This window comes from Rhodnius prolixus, unplaced genomic scaffold, assembly GCF_049639745.1.
Source record: "Rhodnius prolixus isolate KJV_2025 unplaced genomic scaffold, Rpr scaffold_13, whole genome shotgun sequence".
NCBI lineage: Eukaryota > Metazoa > Arthropoda > Insecta > Hemiptera > Reduviidae > Rhodnius > Rhodnius prolixus.
This window is the reverse complement of record NW_027411583.1, coordinates 6,638,914-6,657,506: the sequence shown is the minus strand read 5'-3', so window position 1 is coordinate 6,657,506 and position 18,593 is coordinate 6,638,914. Positions and strand designations below refer to the sequence as shown.

The 18,593-nt window shown below is 29.5% G+C and overlaps 3 protein-coding genes and 1 long non-coding RNA gene across 12 annotated transcripts; 1 reads left to right on the top strand and 3 right to left on the bottom strand.

The window, feature by feature from the left end:
• Nucleotides 1-72: 72 nt before the first annotated feature.
• LOC141448030 (luciferin sulfotransferase-like) lies at nt 73-7,015 on the bottom strand. Of its 2 annotated transcripts, XM_074116059.1 has the most exons (9): nt 6,863-7,015; nt 3,704-3,914; nt 3,515-3,614; nt 2,500-2,600; nt 2,135-2,356; nt 1,951-2,045; nt 1,311-1,491; nt 1,084-1,231; nt 73-276 (listed from the first exon to the last, which is right to left on the bottom strand). In XM_074116059.1, exons 2-8 carry the CDS (start codon nt 3,903-3,905, stop codon nt 1,122-1,124), a joined length of 1,011 nt encoding a protein of 336 aa, XP_073972160.1. In that variant the 5' UTR covers nt 3,906-3,914; nt 6,863-7,015; the 3' UTR covers nt 73-276; nt 1,084-1,121. The 2 variants fall into 2 exon arrangements, with proteins under 2 accessions (XP_073972160.1, XP_073972161.1); XM_074116060.1 differs by lacking the exon at nt 73-276 and having other exon boundaries at nt 312-1,231.
• On the top strand, nt 5,850-14,071 carry LOC141448036 (uncharacterized). The gene is made up of 2 exons (XR_012454803.1): nt 5,850-6,139; nt 12,322-14,071. It is a non-coding gene; the product is annotated as an uncharacterized lncRNA (long non-coding RNA).
• Nucleotides 7,662-12,734, bottom strand: LOC141448029 (sulfotransferase 1C4-like). 2 transcript variants are annotated; one of them, XM_074116058.1, is made up of 8 exons: nt 12,609-12,734; nt 10,900-11,110; nt 10,706-10,808; nt 9,922-10,022; nt 9,376-9,597; nt 9,150-9,244; nt 7,970-8,150; nt 7,662-7,895 (listed from the first exon to the last, which is right to left on the bottom strand). In XM_074116058.1, exons 2-8 carry the CDS (start codon nt 11,099-11,101, stop codon nt 7,786-7,788), a joined length of 1,014 nt encoding a protein of 337 aa, XP_073972159.1. In that variant the 5' UTR covers nt 11,102-11,110; nt 12,609-12,734; the 3' UTR covers nt 7,662-7,785. The 2 variants fall into 2 exon arrangements, with proteins under 2 accessions (XP_073972159.1, XP_073972158.1); XM_074116057.1 differs by lacking the exon at nt 12,609-12,734 and adding an exon at nt 11,725-12,197.
• Nucleotides 13,397-18,445, bottom strand: LOC141448032 (uncharacterized). 7 transcript variants are annotated; one of them, XM_074116067.1, is made up of 5 exons: nt 17,826-18,445; nt 16,977-17,098; nt 16,811-16,903; nt 16,507-16,707; nt 13,397-13,881 (listed from the first exon to the last, which is right to left on the bottom strand). In XM_074116067.1, exons 2-5 carry the CDS (start codon nt 17,038-17,040, stop codon nt 13,802-13,804), a joined length of 438 nt encoding a protein of 145 aa, XP_073972168.1. In that variant the 5' UTR covers nt 17,041-17,098; nt 17,826-18,445; the 3' UTR covers nt 13,397-13,801. The 7 variants fall into 7 exon arrangements, with proteins under 7 accessions (XP_073972168.1, XP_073972169.1, XP_073972165.1 ...); XM_074116068.1 differs by having other exon boundaries at nt 17,837-18,445; XM_074116064.1 differs by lacking the exon at nt 13,397-13,881 and having other exon boundaries at nt 15,682-16,707; nt 16,811-16,926.
• Between the last annotated feature and the right edge of the window lie 148 nt (nt 18,446-18,593).

Here is an 18,593-nt window from a genome sequence, read left to right as displayed (position 1 = left end):
ACTTAATGCAATCGTCTATGAAAACTTTAAATTAATTTCTTGGTACCTCTTAATAATTTACCATTCGTCTTTTCCCTTATCGAAATTATTATTATTATTAATTTATTTTTTGTTTACAAGATGTTTACTTGGATAAAACCATACACCACTCTTTAAGTTTTTCTTAACAAAATTTGTTTGCTCCTAAAATAACACATTATGATTGCCCCTTATACCAAATTAAAGTTATTTCAATTTACCAAAACCAACTCAGAACATATTTCTCAATACAAACATCTAAAAAATAACAAGAAAAACAATATAAAACTTAATAAAACAATATAAGTTTCTATAATATATTATTAAATTAATAATATTTATATAAAAATATTTCCAATATTTATAATAATATCTGTTATCTGTCAAAGAAGTGCTAAATTTTCTAAAAACTTAAAAAAAATGCCTTTTTTCTATAACAGCACTCAATTACAATTGGAATTTCCAATTAACTTTTATTCAGCATTTGAGTTCTTTATAAATAAAGAAGAGATCAAGGAATGTAGAATATTAATATAATCAATTTTTTTATTAAAAGTCAACTTTCAAAGAAAGCCAAAGTGAGCGATCTATTCGCTAATATTTTGTTTGAAATATCTATTTTTCGTCTCATCATAATTTCTAAATTTGCTAATACCGCAAACTATTGCTCAAAATATCAAACTTGAACTCCTGTAATCTTTCGTTTTTCGATTACGGTCGGCAAATAAACATAAGAAAAACGATGTAGCATTCAGGAGACCTCAACTGATATATCTGGAGATTATCTTAAACGCCGCATTATAAAAAACAAGTTATCGAAATCTTTCGGTAATAGCACTCATTGTTGATTTTTGCAAGAAATTGAAATTTTTACAATTCTTCTAGAATACCAAGAATGTGCAAATAAACTGTTTCTGAATTTTCGTATTCTTATACGTGAGATCAGTTTTAAAAAATATTGAAATTATTAACAATTTTACGTCAATATTGAAAAAATTGTACACTATTGTAAGCAAAAAAAGCATTAAATAAACATTAATGACCTCAGCAGTAGTAATTAGTTACCTAATCATCCATGAAATTGAAAAATAAACTTTAAAATGTTAAAACTTTGGAAATATAATGTCAGTATTAGCTAAATTCTTCTTAAACCATTTCTCAGCTCTTAATTTAATTTCAGCATCATCAAATTCCTGATTTCCCCCTATTTTTCCTGTATAATTAAAGTAAATTTCATTAAGATCAAATTTGTTTTATAAAAATTCTTACAAGAAAAAACTTAATTAATTAACCTCTACGAATGAATCCTGGCGCTTGTGGATTAATCATTCCTTTAATTTGTAAGTCATTTTCCAACATAAATGTTTTACGAAAATTATCTATGTGTAAGTGATCAGCTAATCTTTGAATTTCATCGTCCAACATTTGTTTATTTAAAAATTGACCAATTTTTCTTATATTACCAGTGAAATCCTTTTTAAAAAACAAATATAAATTAAATTACAGAAAATAATTTAAATTAAAACTGTCCAGTAGGGCAATTGAGTAAGGGTTGACCGTCGAAAACTGCACAAAAAAGCAAAATGTTGAAAAATGGACAACTTTAACAATATTTTCCTCTTTCCCTAAAAATGATTAAATTCTCAAATTTTCTCTAAAATAAAGAATATATATCGAAAGAAGGATAGGGCAAACTAGCGCGTTAGACTCGTAAGTTGAAGTCTCAGTAACACGCTGCATTGCTGCAACACCCATCCCTATATTGACGATCAACTCTTATACAACTGTCCTACCAGACAGTTTTAATTTAGGACATGTTGGTGTTACTAATGCATTTTACTTACCCATAGGATTTGCTATTTACGAAAATATTTACGATTTCCAATGATCAAGAGAAGCAAAATGTTTTACAGGCTTTCAAAAATTACTTACTCGAAGTATATCCTCATAAAAAAGAAACAAGACATTTGGATGATTCCTTTTTTCCCATCCTTCTTTAATATGTTCCCAGTATGGACTGTACAAGACTGAAAGAACAATTTACGTTTTATTTCCTCAATTATTTTACACATTATTAAGAAAGAAAAGACGAAAAATTTTCCATTTTGGTACGTACTTAGATCTTTTTCAAATAGCTCCCAATATTTGCGAAAGTCACCTTGGAATCCGTGTGCTTTAATTAATCTATTGTGGTGATAAAATGAGACGGCAACGTCAAGAGGATTTCTGGCCACATAAACCATCTTGCAGGTATCAACTAAATTTGGTGGCAACAAACTGGGCGGTAGATGTGTTTTAAAGTATCTTGGTGATGTCATAGACTGTGCAATTATGTAGCCTGGCAGAAAAATGTTTAAAAAGATCTATATTATAAGCAAAAAAACTGATAAAGGAGATAAATCTGAGGATTAAAAAAAAAAGAAGAAGAAAATTATCTAAACTTATCAGGAAAGACGTGATAAGTGTAGAAAAAAAACTAACCTGGTGTATCCCAGTCCTTAATTTCCTTTACTATTTCTGGAGCGTTGTCATTTAATTCTGCAATCTCTTTTAAGTACGCATCACTCATTACGCAGTTAAATCTAAAATAGAAAATCGGCGCTATAAAAATACACATTTTTTAAGAATAAGAACAATGAAAAATCTAAAAGTTTGAAGTATACAAAAATATTAATTGATTTATTAAATCAACAAAAGTTTGTGTTAATAATTTTATTTTTACTTTTGTGGAGGGTCTAAAACAAGTAAAACTTAAAAGACATCTAAACGTGCCAAACTTCTCTACGTACTTGTTGGACGATAATCTAAACTGCTCTTAGAACACAAACGGTTGATCTGAAGCGATACATTAATGTCTTCAAACCTTTTTGGCCACCACTACAAACACATGAATCCCATATACCTTCCATTCAAAACTACTTAGGTTCCTAAAAACTTTAGTCTTCACAATGACCTTACCATACCATACGTACAACAACTCGCCTAGACAAAATATCACCAACTCCATAACGCCTTTTCCACTTGTTCTTATCCTTTCGTACGATCCATCTTCTCTACTGACATTCCTAACAATCCACTACGCGTACTGAATCGACAGAGACTGAACCATCACTATATTTCTTATTCTACATTTGAATATATATTATAAATTACATAATAGACATAAGAACAAAAGCTGCGAACGTGAGCGGAAATTCAATTATACAAACTAATAAAAGTAATTTTTTTTCTCCACAAAATGTTTGGGTTTGCCAAGCCTTGGAGTCTAAAAAAAAGGTACTCGTCTGGTTTCTCTAATATCTAATTCTCCTGATGCAAAAGAAATCTGCCTTGTGCAAGATTTCTTCACAAAAAGAACATGTACAAAGAGTTAAGGCGGCCTATAGTCGTCCAAACAATATAATATAAAATTTTACTATCCAAATTAATAAAGACATTTCATTTTTATTCACAATTAATCTAGGCACACTTTTTAAATAAATTAAAAATAACATACTCAAAAAATGGAACCCTTTCATTTAAAGAAATATTGAACGAAGTCTCATAATCTAATTTATTGCCTACTAGCCATACTAATTCTTGCATCAATGTAGTGCCTGTTTAAAAACCAAATATACATTTATAAAAAAAAAAAAAATGCATGAAATCATCCAACTAATTAGGCGTGAATTAATAGAAACCTCACCTGATCTAGGGAATGTTACAATCCATAAATCATCTTCTTTTACTTCAAAAGAATAAATATTTTCAGCATGTACAGCATACTTTGTTGGAAGAGTCCATTTTTTTGGACCAACTTGTACAAAACCGGCTTTTTCTCCTGTGAACAGTTCTAAAAGCTCTTCACCTTCTTTGCCTTCAATTTTGGTGATTTCATATGGAAACATTTTCAGTTGCTGTGAAAAGACTGTATTTTATTACATTTTTAAGGCATAGAAATCATCGCACACTGAATTTATATTCTATGAAGAACAAACTTTACTCTTTTTAAAAAAAAATGATTAAGAAAAACTTAATCTTATTTAAGAAATAGAATGTCTAAAACCTTGTTCAAACTATTTCCGGCAGACGGATTTATCTATGACGTCTAATACTTATTTATGTATTTCTTTTTTATTTATCTTGAAAATAAAGTATTATTATTATTATTAAACCTTGTTCACACCCCAGAACACTCAACATAACTTAACATTAATAAAAAATTACAATCTCTTGTTTTAATTTTCTTACTCGGAAGAAATCTCGATAAATTTACCCAATCATATTAAGTTTGAGCAAGCTGAATTTGAAGTAAGGTTTTAAAAGTAATATGAGAAACAATCCTTTTTAGCGAATGGTCTATCGTTGTGTATTTATCCAACAATTTGTACAAAAGATTTTGCAAAACATTTATTAATTTCTCATACTTATAGTAAGAAAATATAAGTATTGCAAACGTGTTATACCCCCTAAAATATCCCTGTTTTCAGAAAATGAGGTCCTCTGAATGAGAAATTATTTTTGTACATGTGGCTGTTCGTATTGAGCCCAATCGTGGCCTAGATGACTTCTTTCTCGGTTTATCCTAAATCTACAGTTGCGAATGTCGTCCCGATTTGTCACTATTGACCTATTGCCACTAACTGAATGAATGAATTGTCACTAGTAAAACTGTGAAAGCTTTCACACTTTTCCTAAAATAAAAATATTTCAACCACTTAGAAGATAACATGTTAAAAATTCATGAAAAAAAAATCGTTGTAGGTCTATCACTTTCACTAAAATTTAGGCCCAGAAAAATTGACTGCTGGGGAGAAGTCAGGAAAAAACGATAAGTATTACTTCCCAGATTCAAGAGGTTAAAACATAAACTAATCAATCTCACGGCTATACAGAGTTAAAAAGCAAACTACTTAAGTAAGTACTAAGTATAAAATGAAGAACTAACACAGAAAGAAACACCAGAAAAAGAAAGTTTTGAAATATATAAGATCATTGCAGACTGATACTTATCACTTATGTATACGACGATGAATATCGTCGGTAATTACAGACACGGAGGATCATCCGGTGAATAAGGCCCAATGCCCACAAACCCTTAGGGTTTCAAGGAATTATTACTTCCATAAATATAAGCCATAAACTTCAAACAATTTATCCCTGTACTCTTATCTACACTTTCGCTTTTAGAAAGCTGATCTACTTCCATACTTGCCTAAAACCAACTCTCATTACTTAATTAATCTAGAGACTGGATTTTTTTCTACGAATTATACTTTCTTATCTTGTTATCGCAGGCAAACTTGTTACTTTTAGAATTGTCATAAGAGTCACACACCACATTCTGCCAAGCACGGCGAGACCACTACTCGAACTTCAATTTACAGTGTTATCTCACTTTTCAATGGTCTTTGTACTCAGACGCCATTAGCAATCAATCTTTCTTCCTCACCATCGAATGCCCTCCGGGAGAGAGAGTATCAGAAACTTGCTTTAAATAAATGATGTAGTGGAGCCACGTACAGAGATCACAAGACACCAAAGTATCTTCAGTATGTTCCCTACTTTTGAGAATTGTCGTCGGATCTTTTTCGGAGTCGAGTGTACGGATTGGCGAAAGCTGAAAAGATGTACTGTTTGATATTCAGTTTTTGATACTGCTTTAAAGTACTGGGCGATAGATTTTATTCATATTACTATTGAATTTATTAAAAATATCGTCAATGTTCATCAGTTCTGATATTGGATAATCTCATTTTCATTTAAGCTTTTCTGACGAGAGACATACAAAAAATTGTGAATCTTTAATTTTGAAAAGTGCATTTTTTTCAAAAACGGCATAATTTCTGCACAACATTTATAATTTAAAATATAAAAATAATCAGCCGTTAATTTGTAAATCGTTGTGTTTCCAGTTTATTAACAATAATAAGAATATTAAAAGTTTATTATCGAACTAGTATCTATATGTAGGCAATAGGATTAGATTGCCACACGTTCACATTAATTGGAAGTTTCATTCCTTACCCGTGATAAGGCTTAACCAAAACGTTAAATGACTCAAAGTTAAAGAAAATAATGAAACTTCTTATAAATTTGGAAACTACAATTTCTCGACAGAACAAGGTGGAAAACCTACTAGGTAAGTTCTAAATTGTAAACACACGAGTGTTCAAAAAGTTCAATTGCAAGAGCAAAACACATCCTAGCTCCTCAATTTTTGTTTATACCTACCACGAGCTTGAAAATCATTCGTCCTTTGATTTAAATGAAAAATTATAAACTAAAAAATTGTGCAAATTCCTGTATAATTTTATTATTTGGCTTTAGTTATTATATTTATGCACAGTTATAACTAAAGAATTAAATTACCGACAGTAAACTCTGGTCAGAGGCGCATCCAGCAATTTTTAAATGAAACACTTTAGATGGTTTCCCGTAGTTATTTTTTATTAATGGTATGTTATTCCGGCCCCACTAGAACACGGTTCCAACTCAGAATTAATATTAATACTTACATTTTGCAACCATTTAGCACACAAACTAGGGAAATTTTGTTTTGATAACGTACATCGAGAGAATACTTTTTTTAAACTCTTTTTTTAAGTTCTGGTCCACAGAATGTTACAGTTGTAACTAAAGATCGTTTTCTGTTCCAAGAAAACTGATTTTTTATGGAGTTTAGAAAATCTAAGCTGTAGAGAAAAGTAAACTTATAACAGAAATCCGTAAGTAGATAAAAAATTTACAGGTTAAAACCTGAAAACACAGTAAAAAAAAAAGTCGAATGTTTGTTCGCCCTACATATTTTGCTTTCTTTGTTTCGAAATGTTTTAAAAACTACTATTGTAATAAAAAATTATACCTCGGGATGGTTACTGAAGTATTTCAAGGAATGTACTGGTCATAGCAATAACTAACCTACCACACTTAATGCTTAGGTTATCATCTTCTTGACGGGAAGATAAAAAAAAAAAATTGCACTAGTGATAAGATAAAAAATTGACTTTAAACTGGAAATTTTTAATTTGTTTAATTTAAAACTTATGGCATTTATTTCTGAATAAAATTGTATTCGTCAAAATAAAATATAAGGTTCTCCTTTATAATTCAGCTCCTTTTTATGGAATTAAATCCATCACGTGCAGCGACATAAAACTCTACAAATGACGTCACTTCTGAACCAAACTGTAATTAAAATTTGAAACATCAGAATGCAAGAAATGAAGTCTGCTGGAGGGAGAGAGTCATTTATTAACTAAATTTCTATTCAATAACAGGTGATCTTAAGAAAACTGTTTTTCAACTGAATTTAGTAACGAATAATTTTCAAAAAATGCAGATCATTTGATAAATCTAACTATCAATCTAGAGAGCGGGCATTGCTGAGATAGAATGCCCAAAAAGTCTGTCCTTTTGCCGACGGCTGTTTCGGGGTTGTTCCATTTGAAGCTTATACAGCTTTAACCGCAGAGAAACTCTCTTTATATAGAGGCTCAAGCAAAGTACTCGTTCATTCCACCTCTGCCTTTGCTAGTCAAGGTGACTGGCTCACATCATCGAGTACACCGACAAAAGCATTAGGTTTCGTTCTGAAAATACGTGACACAATATTGCATAAGAGGAGTTAATTTGAATAAAAGAGGCAGCATATTTGTTCTTAATTCGCATTCTTCTGGTATGTGTGCATATAAAAAGAACATTCAGTAAAAGCTATAAAAGTTGCAGATCCGAAGAACTTCGTAAGTTGTTTATAAAAACATTTATTATAGAGGCATTAAAGAAATACTAAAACTTTGGAAATACAATATCAGTCTTAGCTAAATTTTCCTCAAACCATTTCTGAGCTCTTAATTTAATTTCATCATTATCAAATTCTTCATTGCCGCCTATTTTTCCTGCAAAACAAAACAAAAATCTTATTAAAATGCAAGTAATTTCTTTAGGAATAATAAAATGTATAAAAAATAACCTCTACGAATAAATCCTTGCGCTTCTGGATTGAACATGCCTTTAATTCCAGTATTCCTCATAAATGTAACATTTTTACGAAAATTATCTATATGTAAGTGAGCGGCTAGTCTCTTAATTTCATAATCCGTCATTGTTTTATCTAAAAATTTACTAATTTTTGTTATATTACTTGGTAAATCCTAAAAATAAAAATAAATATTGAATTAAAATCAAAATTGTAGAAATAGCTTAAGAAGAAAAGTTTAATTTTTTTATTGTAAGGCACGCCAACATCTGAGGATATTTCAGTGCTTTTTTCAGTACACTGCCGGCCTCCGGACAGTGTTCTTCGGTTACAGACAACACTGACAATCGCCGTATAGTGAGCTGTAAGAAGCTCCTAGGAAGAGAAAATCTAAGTGTCAACAACTGGATTCGAACCCGGGACCTACGCGTGGGAATCCAACACGATAACCGCATAGCTAATCCCCTCACTAACTCTCAAATATTGTATTCTTATCAAGAATAAAAACAGAAATGTGAAGGATAAACAAATAACAAATAAAAAAACTAATCCTCTATCCATCAACGCCCATTGCTTATTTTTATGGAGCATTTACAAAAATTTTTATAATTTTGTGGTTTGTTTGTACTTAAAGAAGATTGTTCCGATTAAAGGTGTGCGTCCCACTTATGACTGTCGCCCCACAGTTTGAAAGCCACTAACTTAGGGCATTCGTCCGTCCGTTTAGTCTACTGTGGAATAATGAGCCGCCACGATAGCCGAGCGGTTAAGTGGCGAGACTTGCAAAGCTAATATGCATTGAGGTACTGGGTTCGATTCCCGGTCTAAGCCTTGGAAACCTTATTTAAAGGTTAATAAAAGAAATTGACAGTAAAGTATGTTTGCTAGTCGCCTCCGTTCACGATACCTAATTGGTAATTGGACGTAAAGCCCGCCTGAAAAAATAGGCAATTACTTTACTTTTTACTGTAGAATAATGATATATAAAAGTATATCATCCACACCATCTCCAAATTGACAGTACTTTAACAGATGTCCAAAGCTGTACGAACAAACACTGACTCCATAAAGTGCCACATGAACATTTCAAGAGTTTGAGATCAGCTGGAGTTTTGGGCACTAATGATAACGGCTAACATCTATGTTTTAAATCTGATAGACATAAGGCACTTACACGTAGTAAATCCTCATAAAATAAGAATAAAAAATTGGGATGATTCCTTAGCTCCCATCCTTCTTTAATATGTTCCCAGTATGGACTGTACAAGACTAAAAGAATAGTATTACTTAAATTAAATGAATATAATAAGAATTTCTTAAAATAATTATTATTATTATTACAGAGTAGATTATTAAAAACCAAAGATGACATAAAAAATAAACTTTTGGGCCATACTTACTTAGATCTTTTTCAAAAAGTTCCCAATACTTCTTAAAGTCACCTTGGTATCCGTGTGCTCTGAATAATTTATTATGATGATAAAACGAGGCGGCAACATCAAAAGGATTTCTGGCCACATAAACCACCTTGCAGGTATCAACTAAATTTGGTGGCAACAAACTGGGCGGTAGATGTGTTTTAAAATGTCTCGGCGAATTCATGGTCTTTGCAGTTACATAGCCTGGTAAATAATTTTAAAATATTATCGTTAGAGGGATTTATTACCTGTCTAGGAGCACAAAATGAAAGGAGGTTCAGGAAGACTTTTTTAATTAAAAAATGCAGTAATTTCTCTAAGTGCTCCATTTTTAGTTTTATGCATTTTATACTGCCAAGATCTATCACAATTTTTTCGATAACAAGACTGCTGCCATTGAAATGGATGAAATATCGTGATATTAGAATTAAGATGATTGTATCAGAATTATTGTCAATGATAATATGTTTATCAGGAACAGTTTTTCCAATTACTATCAGGTTAAAGAAAAAAGACAAGGAAAACAACCTGGCGTATCTCTTCTCTTAAGTTCTTTCATTACTTCCGGATTATAGTCATTTAATTGTGCTATCTCTTCTAAGTATTTATCACTGAATATCATGTTGAACCTAAAATTGATTTTCAATGCATTAATTATGAATAAATTGTAGTTAAAAATATTTCTCGTTTAATTTACCTAATAAAAACTAATCATTAAATAAATATTTATACAAAAAGAAAAAAAAATTGTCAAAGTTGGGTGTTTTACAACGTTACGCTTTTTCGTGCAGTTTTTGACGATCAACCCTTATACTACTGTCCTACCGGACAGTTTTAATATAATTTTACTCATTTTAGTCTACTTAAATGCATTGTTCAAGGATTTGAGTTATTAATAGAAAAAAGATATATGATTTTTAAAAAGCCTGAAATTCTATAGGTAAACCTACAAGTAAATGTTAATGTCCTTAGGCCTTTATCACAAATAAATAAAACAAAATAATAATAATCATCATCATCTAGATTTGTTAACTAGACAGCTACATCTTCTAGCACTATAAGGCGGTGCAACTTTTTTTATATAAGTTTAGAACCTTTCATATTACAAATCAACGCAATAAAAGCCTGGAATTTGCTCAGAAAGAGATACCATTAGTGTCCGGATGCTACTCTACCAAAAGAAGTAATTCAATTCGTGTAGATGTGTTCCAAGCATAAATATGTGAATTAGTTAGGACTCAAGCTTTAAATAACAGTATTGCTCAAGTAAACTCAAAATAATGCTTTGATAAAACTGAGCTAAATAACTTACTCAATAAATGGAAATCGTTCAATTAAAGGTGTTTTAGCCGAAATATTCTCAAAATCTGTTTTGGTATTTACAAGCCACAATAATTCTTGCATCCAAGTGGTGCCTAATACAAAAATAAAATAAACAATTCTAAAAGAATCATTTTTTTTAGATAGAAATTCAATTAAATTTTTTGTAACTATGAAAAGGCTGACCTGATCTTGGAAAAGTTATAATCCATAAATCATCTTCTTTCAGATCAAAGGAATAATATTTTTCAGCGTGTTCAGCATATTTCGCTGGAAGTGTCCATTTTTTTGGTCCGACTTGTACACAACCAGCTTTTTCTCCTGTGAACAGTTCTAAAAGCTCTTTACCAATTTGGCCTTCGATATTTGTGATCTTAAATGGAAACATTTTCAACTTCTGTAACAAAAAAGATTAAGTAAACTGGAGACTTATACTCCTTCCACTAACAATCTTCCTCCTTACATAAATTAACACATGTATTAGTAATTAGTTTTCATATAATGTGTCCTTTTTCAATACTTGGAGAAAGAGGGATATTGTCCTGATACGTTGAAAGTACAGAATTATAACAAACTACAAATTTTACATTGGAGACCATTAGGATTTATTTTAATGGTTTATTAAATTAAAATTGTGCCAATTTAGCAACAATTCTGCAAAACGTTTCTAGTAAGCTTCCAATGGTGTTCTTGACACTGTCAAACTTGCGCACTATTTGAAAGCATTTGAAGGCTTAAAGCTTGTAACTCAGCTCTACACGCCGGAAAATATCTATAGAGTAATTAAAATCAAGATTCTTATAGCAGCCTTGAAGGAAGCTCTTACAATTGAAATTAATGATAATTATCAATACCTCTTCCGAGGTAATGAATTTCTTAAGTTTATACCTGCTTCACAACTAAAAATGATCATTCGTCAGTCGCAATGGAGGTAGAAAAAGTTAAAATTAATTAAAACATTTGATAGCTTCAAGAATGCGTCATTTAATTCTGATAATGATTAGTACTTACAGAGTTCTTGTAGGCTGGCCTTCTTAAATTCAACTGAAGCAAAGAAGGCAGAAAATTTGGCTTGAAATACCATGACGTTGAAATAAGTGCCTCATGAAAGTTAACCAGGGACTTGATTGGCCGTACGGGGAACGGGATTTTATATGTTTCAAATTAATTAAAAGCCAAAAACTTCTATCCCCCATTCAATTGGGCCGTGTTAAGACTAAAGTCACTTTTTCTAATATCGTCCGAATAGAATAATTATTTGTTATAAATTGTTTTCAAAGATCAGATAAGAATTAATAAAATCAAATTAAGTTTCTTCCGGCATTCCGAAAAATTTATTGCCACTTACAGAAGGAGTCAAAGTTAAAAAAGAATAAATTAAGAAATAAATAAAAAACAGACAGGCCTTAAAGAAACCAGTTCCATCCAAACACACCCTATCCCCTCTACACTTTGGTAATTTACAAAGCCAAGAATTAGGACGCTATTAAATAGATTTACGAACGTTGATTAAAATTTGTAAACTTTTTTTAATTACCTATATTTCATTAAAGTATGTTAATTTTTTTATATCATTCTTTTATGTTTATTGTTTAAAATATTTTACAGCGTTCTTCAGAAAAATCCTAATGAAATTCAGTGGAAATTTCAAAGTTATACGTTTGTCTTAAACAGTGAAAGGTATGGAATTCAGTGGATTACCACAACTAATTGAACGTAGTTTTTCTATTTTTTTTTTGTTCCGTAATGGGCCTCAGAATTGCACATTTCTGAAATATGTACAGTAATTAACGAGAAGTGGCGTAAAATATTTTCAGTGCAAAAATTTCTGAATTAACGCAAATACAGTTTATTTTTTTATTTACTGATCGAATATCTATCTATTTATTACTTACATCGATTCCGCACTATGTCCAAAAGAATTGCACAACATTAAAGTTTAAGTTTACTTAAAGAAAAATTAAAAACAATAGATTAAAATATCAAAGAGATAAGACAACTTACGCTGTAAGTTCAAAAAACTACTGAACCAAAAAAACGAGCTACTGGTATAAATATTACGTAAGTGCGATTTAAGAGAGGTGGCTATCAGCCGGAGCATTACTTCTCTCTCAGGTGCGGGAATTTTGCAACCACTTAGTAGGTAGCACTATACTACAAATACTCTTAATAGGATAGATTCTAACTATTGGTTAAACATAAAATTTATATTCTTAACTATCAATATATATTTTATTGCTATCGTGTCTTATGTCTGAAAAATAGAAATATTTAATGCAGAAGGAAAGAACACTGACAACAGATAAGTTCTGATAAAAAGAAAACTCAAGTTCAAAAAATTAGCACAATCGAAATACCTTCCTTACCTCCTTAGTATGAGAGAATGAAAAGTTAATGGAGTTACTTTGTTTGTTTAAAAATTAGCAACTTACTAATTAATTGATCCCCATGTGCTTAAAAATAAAATGAAACGATAGAATTTTGCCTTCATAATTTCCAAATTGTTTTCATCTTTTTCCCGAAATTATTTTTTATAACAGCATTAAATGTCTTCTGTGATTTACAGAGTTCAGTAAATGAAGATCTTAATATTTAGTTTTCATAAACAGTCTCATCTTGGCAGTATTAGCCCGCCTTATACCCTTCATCTGTTATTGAAAAGGAACATAAGAAAAAATAGATATTAAAAAAAATAAAAAGCTATCAAAGTTCTTTATTTATAACAAAATATATTTCTAAATTTATCACAGTAATTCATATAGCTATAATTAATTAAAGAATTAAAACAAGGTTTTCCTAAAAAATTGTGAAAACCGTCAACAATAATTTAATTATTTTTCAATAAGCAAAATACTTTATTTATATATATTTTTTTAAATTTGCTTAACGTATTTTTTTTTAATTACCTTTTTTGAATAAATCATTTTTTTTTATGTATATATTTTATTTTAGCAGTGTTCATACTTTTTAAACGTTTCAATTGCATGCTGTATTTATTTCCTTTTATTAAAAATTACCCAAAAAACTTCCACTTAATGCGTGCAACATAGACTTTCAAGTTTGCAAACTAAATGAGATCTACATTTTCTTAATTAGAACGAAATGGAACTGTCCAATCTGATATGAATTTCGCTAATTCGTCAATCATCGCACCAGAATAGTTACTGTCTGTAATTACAAATATATTAGTAATAATGTGTTAGTAACAGCGATGATACGCTATAATCGATCTTTCATGAATATAACTTCTTTATTATTATCATTTTGAAAGGAATTCCACTCAAAAACTAATGATTTTGATAATCACAGTAAGAACCGTATTTCCATGCAAATCGGAGAAATAGGTGTTTAGCTAGACGTAATAGGTCAAAAGTCACTAACAATATTGAGATGGAAAAAGTGATATTCCATGTATTAAATAATAAAAAAGTTATTGATTCAACAATCATTAAATGTAAATACTGAGTACAATTTAAATTGTTATTACCTTTCATAAATTACTGTTAACACAAATAACATTACAAATAGTTTACTTATATTTTGTATACAGCGTCAGACACTAATATTATTTAGTGATTTTAATAAGTATAATTTATACGCTTTATTTGAAAAACTATACTTTTTCTGAAATTCCTATTGCGCTTTAAGCACGCAATACTTTTCCTAAATTTTGACTCCTATTTATTTTTGAACAAAGGATTTAAACGGCAATGCTGAAAAATATTTTTATGATATTATTCGTCATATTTACTGACGGATTTGACTTTCATTAGGTTAATGTAGACTTCTATACATGTTTTTGGATAACTAAATCTCACAATTTATTCCAATGTGAATTAATTATTTTTTGAAAAAATAAATAATTATTTATATATGTAAAACTATATGATGGATTTATACATTTCTAAAATATAATAATAATAAAGAACATTGTAAACGGTCACTAAAATATTTCTCAATAGAAATCTTGTTCAAAATTATTCTTGTCCTACTTACACCAATTTTTAAGGAATGTTCTGATTAATTCTATTTGGAATGTAAGCATAAAATTTAAAGTTTTGAAAAATAATATAATAAAAATTTTATAATAAAATTTAACAAACAATAGTGTACAATTTTAAACCTTAAAAAGAGAGCAATATACCTGTCATTTCCTTTTTAAGAATGTGTAAATTTATTGTTCGTTTTTAATATTGATTTATGCATTTGGTATTGAGATAATGAGAAATTCTTCATATAATCAGGCGCTAATTACAAGTTAAAGATAATATTGTAAATAAATAAGTGTTCATGTTTTGTGGAAAAAAGGGGAAATTATTATTTAAGACTTGAAATAACTATCTCGTTTTTTTGGCCCTATCAATTCAAGTTGAGAAATTTCTAAACTTAAATAATAACTCGCAATTTCAAAAAATAGAAATTTCTCTTGAAAGTAAGTAATTAATTCTATTGTATCAAAGTGAGGCACAAATACTTTATGACTAGCTTGTTAACTTAAATAAAATTAAGTTCATTAATATAAAATATAAATTAATCAAAATATGTAAAAGGAAGTAAAATTTAAAATACGAATGAATACGACAATAATGAATATGAGAAAAAGAACTATATTGAAAAAGATGAAAGAAAATAGAACCAGGAGCACATAAGGCGACCAACTCAAGCGTTTTTGAAGCAAGAAACTAATTTGATATTTATATAAATAATGAATTAGATATTTATTTATTCATTAATTTGATTTAAATATCAAATCATATTTGCTGAATTTTAATCTCTAAGATCCTAAATTAAATATTTTTAAAAAAATGTAGCGAGAGAAACAAAAAATAAAAAATCAGACTTAAGTAGTAGCACTAGTCCTTGTCCACTGTTAAAAAAGAAATAAATAAAAAAACTGTTTTTGGGATATAAAGCCAAAAACTTAAGCTGTTAAGGTGATCTATTTTTTTGCTTTCCACATCTTTGTCCTTTTAGACTATTTTCAAATACCATTCTTAAGTATTTTTCTAACCCACAAAAATCGAAACTCTCTTAACAGAGTCCAAACATTGATTGAGACTTGCTAACAGTGGCTAAGAAAAAATAGATAATCTAATTAAGAAAATCCTTAAAACATTATGTAAATTGGTTTTGATGCAGGCTTTGTTATTATAAGTGCCTCGATTTATGCACAGTTTAATTAATGTAATGGCATTTCATATATATTAACATTTTCAGTCCTGTGAGTGGTCATGTGATTTTTCAAATCATTAACATCATTAGTTTTAAGATTGCACAACGTACAAGTTAATTTATGCGTTGATTTATGCATTTTAAGATCATTTGCTTGATCAGTTTTATAATTGCATAAGGTACACCCAAATGGTTTATCGGATGTATGCGTTAACATATGAAATTTTAAATTACTCGCTCTCATTGATTTATAATTACAAATGTTACATGAGAATGATTTTTTACCAGTATGCGTTAACATATGTTTTTTTAAATAATCTAAAGTTGTAGCTTTATAATTGCACATGGTGCAAGTGTAAGGTTTCTCACCGGTATGCGTTAACCTATGTCTTTTTAAATCACTAGCTCTAATAGTTTTATAATTACATAAATTACAAACAAATGGTTCTTGACCCATATGTGTAAGCATATGAGGTTTCAATGAGCGCAATCTAGCTGTTTTATAATTGCACAGAGTACATGCAAAAGGTTTTTCACCGGTATGCGTTAACATATGTTCCTTTAAATTACCTGCAGAATCAGTTTTATAACTACACAAAGTACATGTGAATGGTTTTTCACCTCTATGTGATGTTCCACCACTTTTACTTGATTTTCTTGAACGTAAAGGACATTGCAATATTTGGTCAGATGTCTGCGTTAACACATTTACTAAGTCAGTCCGATTGGTACTGTTTTCACAATAATTATTCACTTTTATGTAGTGTTCATTTCTTTCACATTCACCCATAGTAGTTCCTCTGGAACAAGATGCATCTGCTTCTAGAAATAATAAAAAGAAAGAAATTATATTGCCTAATAAGTTAATTGTTAAATTTTATTTTAACATTTTATAATTGTGAAACAACCAATTAAATCGACTTACCTACTGTACTGCCATCAGTTTTGTCCATGATGGGATATCCCCAATAGCGTTCTTCTTTCAATTCAGTAGCCATATCAGTTACTGGTCTAACACCTAAAATTATCATCAAACATGGACTGAAAGTAATAATGTCTATCAATATAAGATAATCAATTTTAACACTTACTTCTTTCCAGTTTTACCATATCCACCATTACGTCGGACAAATCTAGTTTTACAAAATTATTCATGTTTGATATTTAAATATTGATATTTGAAACTGCATTTCTTGTCAAAGAGATGTAAAATCTATTAAAAAAAAAAAACCGTTAGGTATGAGTAAAATTTATATGAAGCACCTCCTGTAAATGATAATTACGTTTTTATTTTAGATTATGGTTGCTTTATTATTTAAAGCTGAACCCTACTGCCAAAAATTCAAAGAATTTTTAAACATTAATGAATAATTGATACACATTAATTCAAACAAAACATTTTTAGGAGCCACATACTAGCATGAAAACTGTTTGATTTGGAAAATATTTACTTACTGTTTATGAATTTTTTCTTTTAAATATTTCAAGCCAACAATTGAAATATGCAATAAAAAACATGATCTAGAAAAACCGATTCAGGTACGAACGTTATAGGTGAAATTACTGCTTTGTTAACAAAGTAAATGCATACATTGAAAAAGTGAATTGAAAATTTGGAGTAAGATAATAAAATGGACTTCGATAATAAATGAAAACAGTTCCGTTTTTCAAATTAGAAATTCAAATTATAAATATTATTATAAATAAATAATTTACTGATAATTATCAGAAGTGGTTCCTGGAAGGGCTCACTGATTTTACAAATCTGGTGTATATTTAGTGCAAATACGGATAACTAATAATTGAAACATTAGAGAAATATATTATTTTAAAGTTTAACTGGACTTGATAGAGATAAACAAGGCTAAAACATTGGCTCCAAAATTGAATTCTATCGATGTAGAGTTAATTTTTTTAAACAAATCTGAAAGATTTTGTACCTGCTAATTACCTTCTTGCTGTAGCCAATGATTCCGAATGCTCAACTGGAAAGTATTCAGCTATATTAAGTGTTAATATAACCATCTCTCTGTAAGAGGGACTGCCTTGAGTATATTTTACTACAGAAATATGAAAAAAAAAAATATCTCAGCACTACACTTCTCATAAACATCACCAACCACTTCTCAAATTGACCGTTCAGCAGCCATATTTATATTTGCATGAATGAATACACCAGTTAAATTTCTGGTTAACCGTTAACTAGACCAACTATTTATCAATTTGAACATTGCAATTCTGTTGAAAGCAAGCAAATAATTTGTTTAACTTTGTTATGATTTTACGTTTTTTTTCAGCATTGAAACAAAATGGTACTTAAAAAACGTTTATAACCGAAATCTGTAAAAGATAGAATTTCTCGAACTTAAGTTAGGTAAACACAAAGTTTAAGTATCGAACAGATCTACATTTTTTACCGCTGGAAAAGGTTTAAATATGTTAATATAAAAGAAGGCACTAAAATGGTTTATAATTAAGAAATTATGAAAGATCTTGCTTTTTTTAGTGCCCAACAAAAATAGAAGTCAAAAAATCAAGAGCAATGCTTATAACATTCTAAACATAACTTTTTTTAATGGAAGTACCAAGAGGCATTTGTCTTGCAAAATAAATAAATAAAAACATTCTTGTGGCTAACAAACAAATTAACAGTGATAAATTCCTATAAAGAGCGTAAATGCAAAAAACTAATTAAATATTTTCTAAAA

Coding starts and splice junctions, on each gene's coding strand:
- LOC141448029 (XM_074116058.1), bottom strand. CDS start 11,101: ATGTTTCCATTTAAGATCACAAATATCGAAGGCCAAATTGGTAAAGAG. Junction 10,023..10,705: donor GAACGATTTCCATTTATTGA/GTAAGTTATTTA, acceptor AATCAATTTTAG/GTTCAACATGATATTCAGTG. Junction 9,598..9,921: donor TAAGAGAAGAGATACGCCAG/GTTGTTTTCCTT, acceptor ATTATTTACCAG/GCTATGTAACTGCAAAGACC.
- LOC141448032 (XM_074116061.1), bottom strand. CDS start 17,040: ATGAATAATTTTGTAAAACTAGATTTGTCCGACGTAATGGTGGATATG. Junction 16,904..16,976: donor TATGGTAAAACTGGAAAGAA/GTAAGTGTTAAA, acceptor TGATAATTTTAG/GTGTTAGACCAGTAACTGAT. Junction 16,708..16,810: donor AACTGATGGCAGTACAGTAG/GTAAGTCGATTT, acceptor TATTATTTCTAG/AAGCAGATGCATCTTGTTCC.
- LOC141448030 (XM_074116059.1), bottom strand. CDS start 3,905: ATGTTTCCATATGAAATCACCAAAATTGAAGGCAAAGAAGGTGAAGAG. Junction 1,492..1,950: donor TTTATGAGGATATACTTCGA/GTAAGTAATTTT, acceptor TTTTTTAAAAAG/GATTTCACTGGTAATATAAG. Junction 1,232..1,310: donor GCCAGGATTCATTCGTAGAG/GTTAATTAATTA, acceptor TTAATTATACAG/GAAAAATAGGGGGAAATCAG.